At 36.9% G+C, this 16383-nt stretch overlaps 1 protein-coding gene and 1 long non-coding RNA gene across 2 annotated transcripts; one reads left to right on the top strand and one right to left on the bottom strand.

The window, feature by feature from the left end:
• Positions 1-992: 992 nt before the first annotated feature.
• On the bottom strand, positions 993-14092 carry LOC120155300 (endoglucanase-like). The gene is made up of 3 exons (XM_039166859.1): positions 13865-14092; positions 1210-1422; positions 993-1135 (listed from the first exon to the last, which is right to left on the bottom strand). Exons 1-3 carry the CDS (start codon positions 14090-14092, stop codon positions 1058-1060), a joined length of 519 nt encoding a protein of 172 aa, XP_039022790.1. The 3' UTR covers positions 993-1057.
• Positions 3487-13459, top strand: LOC120155359. The gene is made up of 3 exons (XR_005518961.1): positions 3487-3550; positions 9376-9381; positions 13268-13459. It is a non-coding gene; the product is annotated as an uncharacterized LOC120155359 (long non-coding RNA).
• Positions 14093-16383: the final 2291 nt, after the last annotated feature.

Below are 16383 nucleotides of genomic sequence, written 5' to 3'. Positions count from 1 at the left end.
TTTTAGCATTTATTAGATGCATTTCCTAGCGCTTTGCACCTAATCTTTTATTAATAAATTTTAACATTAGTAAATGATCTAAAAGCCGGAAGAATCTATTTAAATGATTTAAATTCAAATTAGCAAGTGATAAGGTTTGGATCTCATTAATAAATTCAGAAAACATGTTTCGTATATACTTATTTCTTTGATATTTTACATCCATGTGGATGGACACAGACACTCCCTGGAATTAAGTTTCGACTAATTGCATTACACATTGTCAATAATATTTATGATTGAATTACTCGGCAGCTGTAGCAGAGGCTCCTCTGGTTTCATCAAGCAAAGCAGCCACTGCACCCACAAAAGCTGCATTAATATAAGTTGTGGGTTCGGAATGTGAATAATCCGATCTCAGATCCTTGAAACGGTCTTTCGAATCGGGGCCTCCCACGATTGCCCCGACATGCTAATTTGGATTCGAATTGTTGGAACTGAAATAACTCAACATGCCATCGTTACACCCCACCTTGCCAAAATTTTTAATATAATTTCCAAAATTCGCACGTTCTGACACATCCGTTTCTGACATCTAATTAATGTCGCCATACCTGAGCTAGTAATGCCTGTGCTCCAGGAAATTTACCGTCCTGGCTAAACTCTAATGCTGACTCACTCCATCCTTGGTTGCTCACAACCAAGCTCAAATCCTGTCAAAAAAAATCCGAACGAATGAAGCTCAAATCAAACAGAATCGAGGAAATTTCTACATGTTTTACCTGATATCCTGTGTAAGAGCGGTAGAAAGAGAGAGATTCATTGTAAAATCCCCTGTACTTGTCTGCAAAGTTGAATAACTGTGCAGCCGAGCTATTGAGGTTAAATATGCTTGTAGTTTGTTAGGCATAAAGGAAGTCCTATTGTAGACAGGATGGTAAATTTGAGCCTCTTACTGATTTGGATTTGCTTAACAGCTTCTTAGAGTAATTGGAATCGACCCCTTGGAAGACTAATGAATCAGCGGAAAGGGCGGTGGCGGCATCGGCAGCTACTTCGGAGCCTGGGGAATCAGAAGTTATTTTATAGAGTGTTCGAGGGGTGTCCATTTCTTCCGGACGCTCCCAACATTGGTGATCAGCTTTTCCACCCCCACCTGTAAAATACAAACACCATTCGATGTTCATGTTGAACATAGGTTGAATAGATGGTTAAAAGGAAGACAGAAACCTGAGTATAAAGTGTGGTGGGTGAAGTATGGGCTCGCAAAATGAAATCCGTGCCCCAACGGATTGCGGTGCGGAGGTTGTTAAGTTCGTCGGCGGAAGAGATTTCGTTCCGGTACTCAACAGCTGCCCAACTTAACAGAGTTAGGGAAAACGCCATAGGCCATAGGAACTTCACATTGTCCCCAGCATCATAGTAACCTCCCACCAGATTAACCTGCAACAAAACAAAATCTTCAAAATTAATACCGAACTCATTTTTAACATCGGGTGTGTACAAAGTCTCCCCTCCACTTGACTCTTTGGCTCGCCGGCAACTTCCCCGAACGTTGTCCTTCGAAGAACAAATTGCTTTGCCGAGTGCATCCTTATAGTCATAAGACAGATCCAAGGCGAGTTCATCGTGACTACTACCAAACAATGCCATGGCTAAGGTGCAGCACAAGGCCAGACCCCATACTATTTCACCGGAACCCATTTCTGGCTTGGAATCGCCAATTTGCGTGGGCTTTAATAGTTGGTTGTGCTGGTTGTTTATACACGAAAACCTTTCATCACAATCTGCATTTCCTAAAAGAAATTACAAACAATCTTTTACTATTGATATTTTTGTATATATTTTCATTTCAGTCCATAACGAGGAATAGTGAAGAAGATAAATATTTTCATTAGCCTGTTATTGACGACCAAGCAAAGTCCGAGTCAGTTAATATCGATATTTTTATTTGAATTAAATCCCAACCTTAATAAACTACATTTAATGTGATTTTGATGCATTCATATTTTATATATTATCTATTTTTTTATATAACAATGTCATTTTTATATAATAGAAAATATTTTTTATTTATTTTAGCTACTATGCTTGTCTGCATTATTATTATTTATTTGAGAATAATATCACGTGGACTTTAATGTTTCTATTATTTCTCTGTTCATAAAGTTATTTTCTATTCAAAGGTATACTTCACAATATTTCATTTCTTCTTCGAATCCTAATGAATCTTAGAATCTTTACTTATTTCTTAAAAGAAAAACAAATCTGAAAAGATGTATCGTATATACTTATTTCTTTGATATTTTACATGTATGCGGATGGATACTGATATTCCCTGTAATTAAGTTTCAACTAATAAGGTTCCATGAATATAAGAAATTCATGGGGCTCAAGTGCCTGATGCAACTCTGGTAAAATGCATTACACATAGTCAGTAGCATTAATGATTGTGTTACTCTGCAGCTGTAGCAGTCTCCCCTTTGGTTTCATCAAGCAAACCAGCCACTGCACCCACAAAAGCTGCATTCATATAAGTTGTGGGTTCTGTATGTGAGTAATCAGATCTCAGATCATTGAAACCGTCATTCAAATTGGGGCCTCCGACGATTGCTCTAACATACTGATTTGGATTCGGATTGTTAGAATCGAAATAACTCGACCAGCCATTGTTACACTCCACCTTGCTGGGGTGACTGTGGATCGAAGGAAAGGATGAGCCTCTATGGTGAAGCTGCGTGGGATATTTACTTCCATATCCCACCATGTACGACATTTCCATGGGGTTGTTCCCCAATATGTAGTCCACCTGCGATTTCATGAAAGATTTGATTTGGGAGGCTGAGAAATTATCTGAGCCGCATTGAATGCCGTCGATGCCAGATGCCATTAACGTTTTCGAGTAAACAGATAGCACCATGCACGAGCTTGAAACATATTGCAAATTAGAGCTCTCTCTTAGAAACAACAGGCCACCTGAAAACAAGCCAGAAAAATATATTAGCTTAGTGAAAAAATCATAAGAAATCTTAAGTTATTCATTAATGATTTGAGGTGTGTGTACCAGCAGTTACTTCGACCTTGAAAGTGCTACTTCCAGTCCCTGGAATCATCAGTGCACATATAAATGATTCGACATCGGTCTTATATTTAGACAAACCCTTGTTCCCACCGTAGAATTCCTGAACAAGAAACTGTTAATATCTGTCTTTTGTTAATTATACAGCGAATTAATGTCGCCATACCTGAGCTTGTAATGCCTGAGCTCCAGGAAATTTACCGTCCCAGCTGAACTCTGATGGTGCCTCACTCCATCCTTGGTTGCTCACAACATAGTTTAAGTATTTTACATCTCTACTTGCCTTGTACAACCAAGCTGCCGACCATAATAATTCATCCTGTCAAAAAAAATCCGAACGAATGAAGCTCAAATCAAACAGAATCGAGGAATGTTATATTATATTCACCAACGTAATTTCAACATGTTTTACCTGATATCCTGAGTACGAGGGGTAGAAATCGAAAGATTCATTGTAACGTCCCCTGTACTTGTCTGCAAATTCGAATAACTGTGCAGCCGAGCGATTGAGGTTAAATATGCTTATAAGTTGATAATAATTTGTTAGGCTTAAAGGAACTAACTTAAACCGAGCCTCTTACTAATTTGGATTTGTAATCCCCCAGACCCGGTCTGTAATTTAGACCCAAACCTAAGTGATCACATATTCCATAGATTTCCCCCCTTAAAACATCTTATAATACATTAAATATAATACAAAACAAAATGTTAATAATACAGATATATCCAAAACGATAACAAATACATGTCACCAAACATAACTGAAAAATATATAGAGATATAAGTTCGTACAAAATAAGTAGTTGATCTCCCCTGATACCAAATCTGATAGTTTACGGTCTGTTGTTATCTGAAAAGGGGTAAAACTACAGAATGAGCTAAAAAGCTCAGTGTGCTCCATACAGTGTATATAAAAACATACTGATAAAAATATTCCAGTAAAATCAGTTTATGCAATTTTGTCGTTAAAAAAAATATGAACACTACTCCCAGCCCATCACAACAAAATATGTAGGTTCCCCAGAACCATACACCCAGCCCACACAACAAATAAGGCCCTGAGCACAAAGCCGAGGAACCTGTGGATATACTTCCTTCAACAATACCCCCAATGATAGAGATGTTCATGAATGTATTTGAATGAAAACCATGATTAATTCTTTAAAACATAAAAGTGTTCATGTTTGGAAATCATATACAGAAATACGGAAATCAGAAGACAAATCAGTAGTGTACGGAAATTCAGATATCGGATAATCAGTATTCAGAGAATCGATATAAAATATCGTAACCAGAAATCATATAAGAAATATGCGGTAAATCAGATATCAGATACACAATATTCAAATATATATTTTAAAACAGTAATAATGTAACACTGTCGGGAAACACACCTGTAACAGCCTGAGAAATCAGATAGGGAAGCCTATTACTGGGTTTGTCGATCACGCTCTGTTGCAGCGCTAGATCCTACGAATTAGAAAAAAAATCCATATTGGAATCCTAGTATAAATAATCTTTATTTAATTAATATACGGAAACCTACGGGTATTTCTTGTAGTGCGCGGTTCGGGCTGATCTGACGAACGAACAACTCCAGACCTAACTGATCCTCGCTCAGGTGAAACACGATTACCTTCATAAAATATTTTATTGAATCAATTCCTTGATCAAAACTCAAATAAATAATCAAAATATTAAAATACTAAGCTTTTTTGGGTTAACGTGCTCGATTTGGGAATTTCGAGTCAGAATTTGGCAAAACGGACTTCGGAATCAAATTCAGGACGTCGAAAAACATAAAGTATGACCTTCCGTATATTTAAATTCCTGGTCAAAGTCAAAGACAGAGGGTTTGACTGGCAATTTGGAGATTTTAGGGTTTGAATTTGGTGAAATGAACCCCAAAAACAGATTCAGAACGTCAAAAAAATTCAGGATAGGTATTCTCGGAAAAGATTAACGGCCGTTTAATAGTCGGTCAAAGTCGGTCAAAGTTTTGGTCAAAGGTGGTTAAGATATGAACAACAATTTTAGGAAAATAGCATCATTTTCAAAAAAATACCAAAATATCACCATTTTCAAAATAATTACTAAAATGTCATTTTAAAAAACTTTGCTAAATTATTTTTTTTAAATTACAAAAATAGCACCTTTTCCAAATAATTACCAGAATAGCACCCTTTTCTAAATAATTACCAGAATAGCACCCGGTTAACGGTCAACGGGTCGGGTCGGGTTGTAACCGGTCAAACCGGTCATTTTGACCTTCCCCACGCGCAGTGGTGGCGCGTGGGGGCGCGTTGGACCGTTTCTGACAGCGTATAATTCACAGAAAAATTCCTAAAAATTATTTTGAGCGATTTTGAGATACTTACAAAGCTCGGTTCAAATTTTTGAACGACGGAGAGCTCGATTTCAACAAATTGGAAACTTTGACCGCTTCACCTCCCCACGCGCCGCCGTCGACGGAGACCAATGATGACACCGGCGGATTCGAAACGGCACAAGGAATACGATGGTGCAGGAGGTGTCGTAAACGGAGCAACGATCGGCGATGAATTTAAGATTTTCTCGGCGATTGAGCTAAAAAAAAGTCGAGATTTTGACTTGAAATTCACGGCATTTGATAGCGTTTCACTTCAATTAATTTAAGGGGTTTGTTCCTCACTCAATGATGATCACGATGGTGTTTTCAAAACGACGATCAGAGGTCGGACGATGTCGGGATCGTGGTTAGAAGTTGGGGCTTGAAAGGAAGAAAACTTATAAATTTTTGCTTAATAATTCACCCCCCACGCACATCTGATTCTCCATTTAATAGAGTGTCTGTTGATACTTTTTTTGGGGTAAATTCAGGGCTTAATCCCTGAATTTCTTTAAACTCTACAACAACCTACAAGTTTTGAAAACTTTTAATTTAGTCCCCAATTTTTGCCAATTACACAATTAAATCCTCAAATTTCAATTAAATATTATTTTCAAATTTCCATGTTGTTACAATTCTCCCCCTCTACAAGAAATTTCGTCCTCGAAATTTACCTTATGAAAATAGATGAGGAAATTGAGCCTCCATTGACTCCAATGTCTCCCAAGTAGCTTCTGATGGGCTACGATTACTCCACTGAACTTTGACCATTGGAATAAGCCTATTCCAAAGAACTCGCTCATCTCTCTCTAAAACCTGAATAGGCTCTTCCTCATATGACAAATCAGGTCTCAGCTCTACCTCATCAACCTGAATGATGTGATCCGGATTTGGACGGTATCGCCTCAACATAGACACATGAAGAACATCTTGAATACGACTGAGCTGGGGAGGCAACTCAAGCTGATAAGCAACAGGTCCAACTTTCTTCAAAATACGATACGACCCAATAAATCGCGGACTCAGTTTACCCTTACGTCCAAATCTCAATACCTTCTTCCATGGGGATACCTTGAGAAAAACCTGATCTCCAACCTCAAACTCGATATTCTTACGTCGTTTATCTGTGTATGATTTCTGCCTATCGAATGCCTCTTTTAAGCGATCACGGATCAATCTGACAATATCTTCAGTTTCTCGAACCAAGTCTGGACCCAAAGTTTTTCTATCATGCAACTCAGTCCAATATATAGGAGTACGACATCTACGTCCATACAGAGCCTCGTACGGTGCCATGCGAATACTCGCCTGATAACTATTATTGTAAGCGAACTCAGCTAGTGGCAAGAAATCTTCCCAACTATCACGGAAATCAATCACACAACCCCGTAACATATTCTCCAACACCTGAATAACTCGCTCAGACTGTCCATCAGTCTGAGGATGAAAGCTGTACTTAAATTCAAACGAGTACCCAGAGCCTCGTGCAAAGCCTTCCAGAACCTGGAAGTGAACCTTGGATCTCGATCAGATATGATAGACAACGGTACACCATGAAGTTTAACAATCTCCGAAATATACAACTTAGCCATTTTGTCCAGAGAATAGTTAATCGGGATAGGGATAAAGTGCGCTAACTTGGTGAGTCGATCAACAATCACCCAAATAGAATCCTTTTTGGAAGGAGTCAGAGGAAGACCAGTAACGAAATCCATCGTAATGCGCTCCCATTTCCACTCAGGAATCTTAATTGACTGTAACAATCCAGATGGATGTTGGTGTTCTGCCTTAACCTGCTGACAAGTCAAACACCTCGCCACAAAATCTGAAATATTCTTTTTCATACCAGTCCAGAAGTAGCGCTCTTTAAGATTATTGTACATTTTATCCCCCCAGGATGCATAGCATAAGGACTACTATGAGCCTCCTGAAGAATAACCCGTCTCAACTCATCATCTTTAGGAACGCAGTAACGACCGTGAAAACACAAAATACCATCATGATCCACAGTATACTCTGAACTCGATCCTTGCTTAACTTGCTCAATAATGGGAAGCAATGAGCTATCCAGAAGTTGTTTGGTCTTAATCTCATCGGCCAAAGTAGGTTTAACCTGCAACTCTGCTAACAAACTATTATCATCAAATAAATTCAAGTTGGCGAATAAGGCTCTGAGATCTGATATCGTCTTACGGCTCAAGGCGTCTGCCACTACATTAACTTTCCCTAGATGATATTCTATCTCTAAATCATAGTCCTTTAGAAGCTCCAACCAGCGACTTTGTCTCAAATTTAATTCTTTCTGAGTAAGTAGATACTTCAGACTCTTATGATCAGTATACATATAACACTTTTCTCCGTAGAGGTAGTGTCTCTAGATTTTTAAAGAAAAAACCACGACAGCTAACTCCAGATCGTGAATAGGATAGTTACGCTCATGCAGCTTTAACTGACGCGAAGCATAAGCGACAACCTTTCCATCTTGCATCAAAACACATCCTAATCCAGAGTGAGAAGCATCACTGTAGACAGAAAAATCTTTTCCAGATTCAGGCTGAATCAGCACTGGGCTTGAGTTAGAACAATCTTCAATTTCTCAAAGCTAGTTTGTTGGTTCTCAGACCAGACAAATGGACCATTTTTCCTCAATAGTTTCGTCAGAGGAACTGCAATAAGGGAGAACCCCTCAACAAAACGACGGTAGTAACTAGCTAAGCCCAAGAAACTACAGATCTCAGAAACGTTCCTGGGTTGCTTCCAGTTCAGAATAGCATCCACTTTGCTTGGATCCACCTGAATACCATCAGCAGAAATGATATGTCTAAGAAAAGTCACTTCGCTGAGCTAGAACTCACACTTGCTCAACTTAGCGTATAAATTATTCTCCCTTAGAGTCTGTAGAACAATCCTTAAATACTCCTCATGTTCTTCTTCACTTCTAGAATACACCAGTATGTCATCAATGAACACAACTACAAACTAGTCCAAATAAGGTCGAAACACCTTATGCATCAGATCTATAAAAGCAGCAGGGGCATTTGTTAACCCGAATGACATCACTAAAAACTCATAATACCCATACCGAGTATGGAAAGCAGTCTTCGGAATATCCGAGTCTTTCACCCTGAGTTGATAATAACCAGACCTCAAGTCTATTTTTGAAAAGATAGAAGCCCCTCGAAATTGGTCAAATAGATCATCGATTCTGGGCAGAGGATATTTATTTTTAACCGTGAGCTTGTTCAGTTTTCTATAATCAATACAAAGTCTCAATGTCCCATCTTTCTTCTTGACAAAGAGAACTGGGGCTCCCCACGGTGATACACTGGGTCGGATAAATCCCCTATCCAACAACTCCTGAAGTTGGACTTTCAGTTCTTTAAGCTCCTTTGGGGCCATACGATAAGGAGCCATTGAAACCGGAGTGGAACCAGAATAGACTTCAATTTTATACTCAATCTCTCTATCCGGCGGTAATCCAGGCAACTCCTCGGGAAAAACATCAGAAAATTTCTTAACAATCCGGATGCCTTTAATATCAGATTGAGAACTCCTGGTATCCAATATATAAGCAAGAAATACCTTGAAACCTTTCCTGATCATCTTCTCAGCTACTAAAGCAGACACAACATTCGTCAGAAATCCACGACGTTCCCCGATCATTACAATCTTTCGATTATCTGGGGTCTTTAGAATAGCTCTCTTGGTCTCAAAATCAATATTTACTCGATGTTTGTCCAACCAATCTACGTCGAGAATCAAATCAAACTCTTCTAAAGGTAACTCCATCAGGTCGGCCAGAAAAATTTCCCCATTGATCTCTATATGACATTCTCTAAAAATACGATCCAACATTATGGACTTGCCTAAGGGACTTTGAACTATCATAGAATGCTCAGTATTCTCAATAGGAATATTTAGACCCTCAAAAACGGAATGTGATACATAGGAATTGGTAGAGCCACTATCAAACAATACAAAGTAGGGAACTGAATGAATAGTAACAATACCTGCAGTCACATTAGGTTCATCACGATCTTGTCAAAATCTGGCAGTGTAAACCAATGCAGGCTGTCTGGCCTCAGATATGACTGGACCCCTACTCTGAGATGCTCGGCCTCTACTAGCCGATCCAGGTGCCCTCTCCTGAGTATAACCCCCTGCTGGAGTCTGAACAGTACTCTAAGTAAGAGCGGGAATATGAGCTGGTGTCTGAACTGTAGTAACTGATACTGGACAATCCCTTATAAAATGGTCACCAGAACCACATTTAAAACATATACCAAATTTTTTTCTGTATTCCCCAGGATGAGGTTTTCCACAATAATTACATGGCTGCAACCCGGAAGAATCAACAGGTCTAGAAGACTGAACAGCTGAAGAACTGGATGCTACAGGCCTGGCACTCGCACCGCCTCTCTGAAAAGATTCACCCATGCCTCTCTTGCTATGATATGCAGAAGAATCAATAGAACCAGAAGGCCTCCTGAATCGGGTTTGAGCTCGATCACTATCTCTCTTGCGCTCCATACCCAATCGCTCTATTTCCTCAGCAGTCTTGGCTATCTCAACCAAGGCATCAAAATTCCTCTCCCGGTGGGTAGCGACTCGACTCCTGATCTCATACCGGAGTCTATTTTCGAATCTTAAGCATTTATCTGTCTCTGTGTCAAACAAGTCTAAGAGCATAACGGCTCAATCGGATGAACTCAACCTCGTAGTCCATAACAGACATATTAACCTGCTCCAGATTCTGAAACTCTCATGTTAACTGGTTTCTCGGAATACTACCAGAAATTGATTGCCACCATCTAAAGCTCTACTTCTTCAACTTAGTTAGGGCCCCCTTCAACTTCTGCTCAGGTTCGAGATCCATCTCATCCATAATCCTCTCTGTGTCCTCCAGCTAATACTCAGCGTCTGTCGGGGTTCCACCAGTAATACCCTCGAATGGAACTACACCAGCAGTGACCAAAGAATTTGAAATCTCAACCGCAGTCATATTACTAGAGGCTCTGGCAGCTCTCTGAAACATGCGGAATATAGTTTTATTAATGGCGTCTTCATTCACGTCAGTATCCTCATCTCCAGTGACGGGAGAGTCTCTCACAGGAGTAAAATGATCATCATGAGAAAGGGTCGGATCTACTTGCGGAACAGAAGGATCACGTGGAGACATCGGATCGTTAATCGTAACAGAAGGTCGAGCAACTCGCCCTCGACCACGTCCACGTCTTGTCCTACGACCTCTAGCAGCACTCATCGTTGGATCTATAAGGCTCTACAGAAAGAATTTGAAACATATGCCAGATTAGCATCAGGGATCTCCAGAAAATTTTAAATCATAAATAAGGTGACATTTTTTTATTTTAAAAATCTAAAATTTAGGACCCATATACAGTCTGAGTGTTTAAAACCGAAAGCTATGATACCACCAAATGTAACCCCCCAGACCCGGTCTATAATTTAGACCCAAACCTAAGTGGTCACATATCCCATTCAGAGATTTTCCCCCCCTTAAAACATCTTATAATACATTAGATAATACAAAACAAAATGTTAATAATACAGATATATCCAAAACGATAGCAAATATGTCACCAAACATAACTGAAAAACATATAGAGATATAAGTTCGTACAAAATAAGTAGTTGATCTCCCCTGATGTCAAATCTGATAGTTTACGGGTTGTTATCTGAAAAGGGGTAAAACTACAGAATGAGCTAAAAAAATCCAGTGTGCTCCATATAGTGTATATAAAAACATACTGATAAAAATATTCCAGTAAAATCAGTTTTGCAATTACGTTAAAAAAAATATGAACATTACCCCCAGCCCATCACAACAAAATGTGTAGGTTCCCTAGAACCATACACCCAGCCCACACAACAAATAAGGCCCTGAGCACAAAGCCGAGGAACCTGCGGATATACTTCCTTCAACAATAACCCCCAATGATAGAGATATTCATGAATGTATTTGAATGAAAATCATGATTAATTCTTTAAAACATAAAAGTGTTCATGTTTGGAAATCATATACAGAAATACGGAAATCAGAAGACAAATCAGTAGTGTACGAAAATTCAGATATCGGATAATCAGTATTCAGAGAATCGGTATAAAATACCGCAACCAGAAATCATATCAGAAATATGCGGTAAATCAGATATCAGATACACAATATTCAGATATATATTTTAAAACAGTAATAATGGAACACTGTCGGGAAACACACCTGTAACAGTCTGAGAAATCAGATAGGGAAGCCTATTACTGGGTTTGTCGATCACGCTCTGTTGCAGCGCTAGATCCTATGAATTAGAAAAAAAATCTATATTGGAATCCTAGTATAAATAATCTTAATCTTTATTTAATTAATATACGGAAACCTACGAGTATTTCTTGTAGTACGCAGTTCGGGCTGATCTGACGAACGAACAACTCTAGACCTAACTGATCATCGCTCATGTGAAACACGAGTACTTTCATAAAATATTTTATAGAATCAATTCCTTAACCAAAACTCAAATAAATAATCAAAATATTAAAATACTAAGCCTTTTTGGGTTCACGTGCTTGATTTGGGAATTTTGGGTCAGAATTTGGCAAAACAGACTTCGGAATCAGATTCAGGACGTCGAAAAACATAAAGTATGACCTTCCAGATATTTAAATTCTTGGTCAAAGTCAAAGTCATAGGGTTTGACTGACAATTTGAAGATTTTTAGGTTCGAATTTGGTGAAACGGACACCAAAAACGGATTCAGAACGTCGAAAAATGTCAGGATAGATATTTTCGGAAAAGATTAACGGTCGTTTAATGGCCGGTCAAAGCCGATCAAAGTTCTAGTCAAAGGTGGTCAAGATATGAACAATCATTTTACGAAAATAGCATATTTTCAAAAACAATTACCAAAATATCACAATTTTTAAAATAATTACTAAAATATCATTTTTTTAAAAAAAATTACTAAATTATTTATTTTTAAAAATTACGAAAATAGCACCTTTTTAAAATAATTACCAGAATAGCACCTTTTTCCAAATAATTACCAGAATAGCATCTGAACAATGGTCAACGGTCAACGGGTCGGGTTGTAACCGGTCATTTTGACCTTTTCCACGCGCAATGGCGGCGCGTGGGACCGTTTCTGACATCGTATAATTCACGAAAAATTTTCTAAAAAATATTTTGAGCGATTTCGAGATACTTACAAAGCTCGGTTTAAATTTTTGAACGACAGATAGCTCGATTTCAGCAAATAGGAAACTTTGACCGCTTCACCTCCCCACGCGCCGCCGTCGACGGAGACCAAGGATGACACCGGCAGACTCGGAACGGCACAAAGAACACGATGGTGCGAGAGGTGTTGTAAACGGAGCAATGATCGGCGATGAATTTAAGACTTTCTCGGCGATTGAGCTAAAAAAACGTTGAGACTTTAACTTGAAATTCACGGCGTTTGGCAGTGTTTCACTTCAATTAATTTAAGGGGTTTGTTCCTCACTTGATGATGAACACGATAGTTTTTTCAAAACGACGATCATAGGTCGAACGACGTCGGGATCGTGGTTAGAAGTTGGGACTTGAAAGGAAGAAAACTTATAAATTTTTGCTTAATAATTCAACCCCACGCACATCCGATTATCCATTTAATAGAGTGTCTGCCGACATTTTTTTGGGGGTAAATTCAGGGCTTAGTCCTTGAATTTCCTTAAACTCTACAACAACCTACAAGTTTTGAAAACTTTCAATTTAATCCCTAATTTTTACCAATTACACAATTAAATCCTCAAATTTCAATTAAATATTATTTTCAAATTTCCAGGTGTTACAGGATTTCCTTAACAGCTCCGTAGAGTAATTGGAATCAACCCCTTGGAAGACTAATGAAGCAGCGGAAAGTGCAGCGGCAGCATCGGCTGCGGCTTCGGAGCCTAGTGAATCAGAAGTTATTTTATAGAGTGTTCGAGGGGTGTCCATGTCTTCGGGCCGCTCCCAATATTAGTGATCATCTTTTCCATCCCCCATCTGTGAAATACAAATACCATCGATGTTCATGTTGAACATAGGTTGAATAGATGGTTAAAAAGAAGACAGAAACCTAAGTGTAAAGTGTGGTGGGTGAAGTATGGGCTCGCAATATAAAATCCGTGCCCCAACGGATTGCGGTGCGGAGGTTGTTAAGCTCATCGGCCGAAGAGATTTCGTTCCGGAACTCAACGGCTGCCCAACTTAACAGAGTCACGGAAAACGCCATAGGCCATAGGAACTTCACATTGTCCCCAGCATCGTAGTAACCTCCCACTAAATTAACCTGCAACAAAACCAAATCATCAAAATTCTTTTTCAAGGAACTGGAATTGTAATGTCAGTAGTAATACCAAGCTCAATTCTAACATCATCAATATACAAAGTATATCGGTAGCCATACGTTATCTGGTTTTCCGTCGGTGAGTGCAGAGTCCCCCCTCCACTTGACTCTCTGGCTGGCCGGTAACTTCCCCGAACGTTGTCCTTCGAAGAACAAGATTGCTTTGCCGAGTGCATCCTTATAGTCATAAGACAAATCCAAGGCGAGTTCATCATGACTGCTACCAGCCCATGCAATGGCTAAGGTGCAGCAAAAGGCCAGACTCCATACTACATAACCGGAACCCATTTATGACTTGAAATTGCGTTAATTTGCATGGGGTTTAATAGCTGATCATGCTGGTTATTTATAGACGAAAATCTTTCATCAGTCATCACAATCTGTATCTCGTAAAAGAAATTACAAAACAATCTTTTATTATTGATTTTTGTATATATTTTTTATTTCAGTCCAGAACGAGGAATAATGAAGAAGATAATGAATGACCTGAACTAAGCTAAGCTATTATTTTAAGTGGAATTGAAACAGTCATTGACGACCAAGAAAGTCTTCGCAATATTTTCATTTGAATTAAAGCCCAAATCTAACTCTACAAAACTTTTACAGTAAAAAAATAAAATGAAAACCATATTCATATTAAAACTATATTTAATGTGATTTTGATGCATTAATAATTTATATATTATATAATTTTTCAATGACAAATGTCAATTTTATATCATATCATGATTTGAATATGTTTATTTTATAGCGTATTTATTTATTTATTTTATCTACCAAACTTATTTGTTGTTATTTGAAAATATTCATCGTGGAATTCAATATTTCTGTTATTTCTCTGTTCATACGTTATTTTTCTTTTCTTTTTATTTATACAGTTATTCATTTTCTTTTGGTAGGAATGGACATTGAAATCTGATTTTTTTTTAGATAATTATTTGTTTTATTATTTGTGTTTATCCTGAAATTTTATTTATGTTCATCCGTATAAAAAATTTATTTTGCTAATCAGGTCCGTCCCAATAGATTTGAAGGTTCTATGTTACATTTTAAAATGTAGTCCCTAAAATATTTTATAATAATAAGAATTATAAATATCAAAATTTATCATATTATTATTGTTTCTTATAAAATAAAATAAAAATTCAAACATATGAAACTAAGACAATGTCACAAAACAACTCTATAATCGTGATATTTTATTTAAAAAATTTCATCATTTGAACATTCTTAGAAGTAAAATCAATATTTTTTTAAAATGTGGTCTTCAAATTTAAGATCATGTAACGTATCACATTTTACACCTGCCGATGGACGGATCTATTGTTAATATATATGTGTTTATCCTAAAAAAAATTATATGTCCGTCTCTATACGTAAATTTATTTTACTTTGATTTCCTACTATAAATAAAATTATCAATAATATATTAATTAAATCAATTTTTTATTCCCTTGTCATCGATTCTAATATTGTATATAAACTTTATTTTCTCGTAGGAACATCTTTGGCTCAATTAAGGAGCTTTATATAATTACATTCTATGTGAATTCATAGTTGTTCAGCAATTTTATATATAACCTTTTCACGATTTAAAATTAAATTTTATTCTAAAATTATAATATATCTCAATATAATTATTTTCATTCTAGAAAATTCATACGTTTATAATGATGAAAATATATAGATAATTTGTTTTCAATAGTACTAAATTATATATTTTTTAATAATATAAGGTGATTATAACTTATAAGGTTGTATATATTCAAAACTTTCTTAACCAATTGACAACGAACATGCATCATGCAGACTCAACTATTTAAACTCGGGACCTCTAAGGATAACAACATTCTCTTTTACCACTGAGACCACTTAACGGGATAAATAATATTCTTTATTCGAACTTAGGACCTCTAGGGAGAATGACATTTCCTTTTAAGATTTAATCCTATAATTTAAAATAAATGGATGAAGTTTACTTCATAAGTCTTATTTTGAAACTCAATTTTTAATTTTACAGATATAATCTATACAACAAGATAATATACATATGAGTTTATTTAAAATAAAATAAGATTAATGAGGTATAAGATTATATATATATATATATATGAGAATTTTTATTATTATTATCTAATATAATGTTGATTCTTTTAAAAATATTATAATACTCAATTTTTGTCTAATCCGTTTAAAATCCAAATCTCAAATTAAAAAAAAAGAAACAAAACTCAATATATATATATGGGATAAGATCCTGTTACATAATGTAAAACTAAGTGAAAATATATGGTTAAAATTAACAGTAGGAAATGAGAAGATATTTACTGGGGGAAAACAAAGACTCAATCTCAGCCATATATTTTCATGCATCCAATGATCCCAAATCTGTGTAAAACTCACCATTGGATGAGTGAAAATAGATGGTTGAGATTAACAATAGGAAATGAGAAGATATTCACTGGGAAAAAACCAATAAGTCAATCTCATCAATCTATTTCCACTCATACAACGGTATTAAATATATGTAAAACTAAAGAATTTTACATTGTGTAAGTGGATCCTAACCCTAAATGACA

This window comes from Hibiscus syriacus, unplaced genomic scaffold (genome assembly GCF_006381635.1).
Source record: "Hibiscus syriacus cultivar Baekdansim isolate YM2019G1 unplaced genomic scaffold, ASM638163v2 tig00111166_pilon, whole genome shotgun sequence".
NCBI lineage: Eukaryota > Viridiplantae > Streptophyta > Magnoliopsida > Malvales > Malvaceae > Hibiscus > Hibiscus syriacus.
Note: the sequence above shows the minus strand (reverse complement) of the source record. Positions and strands in the feature narration are given on the sequence as shown.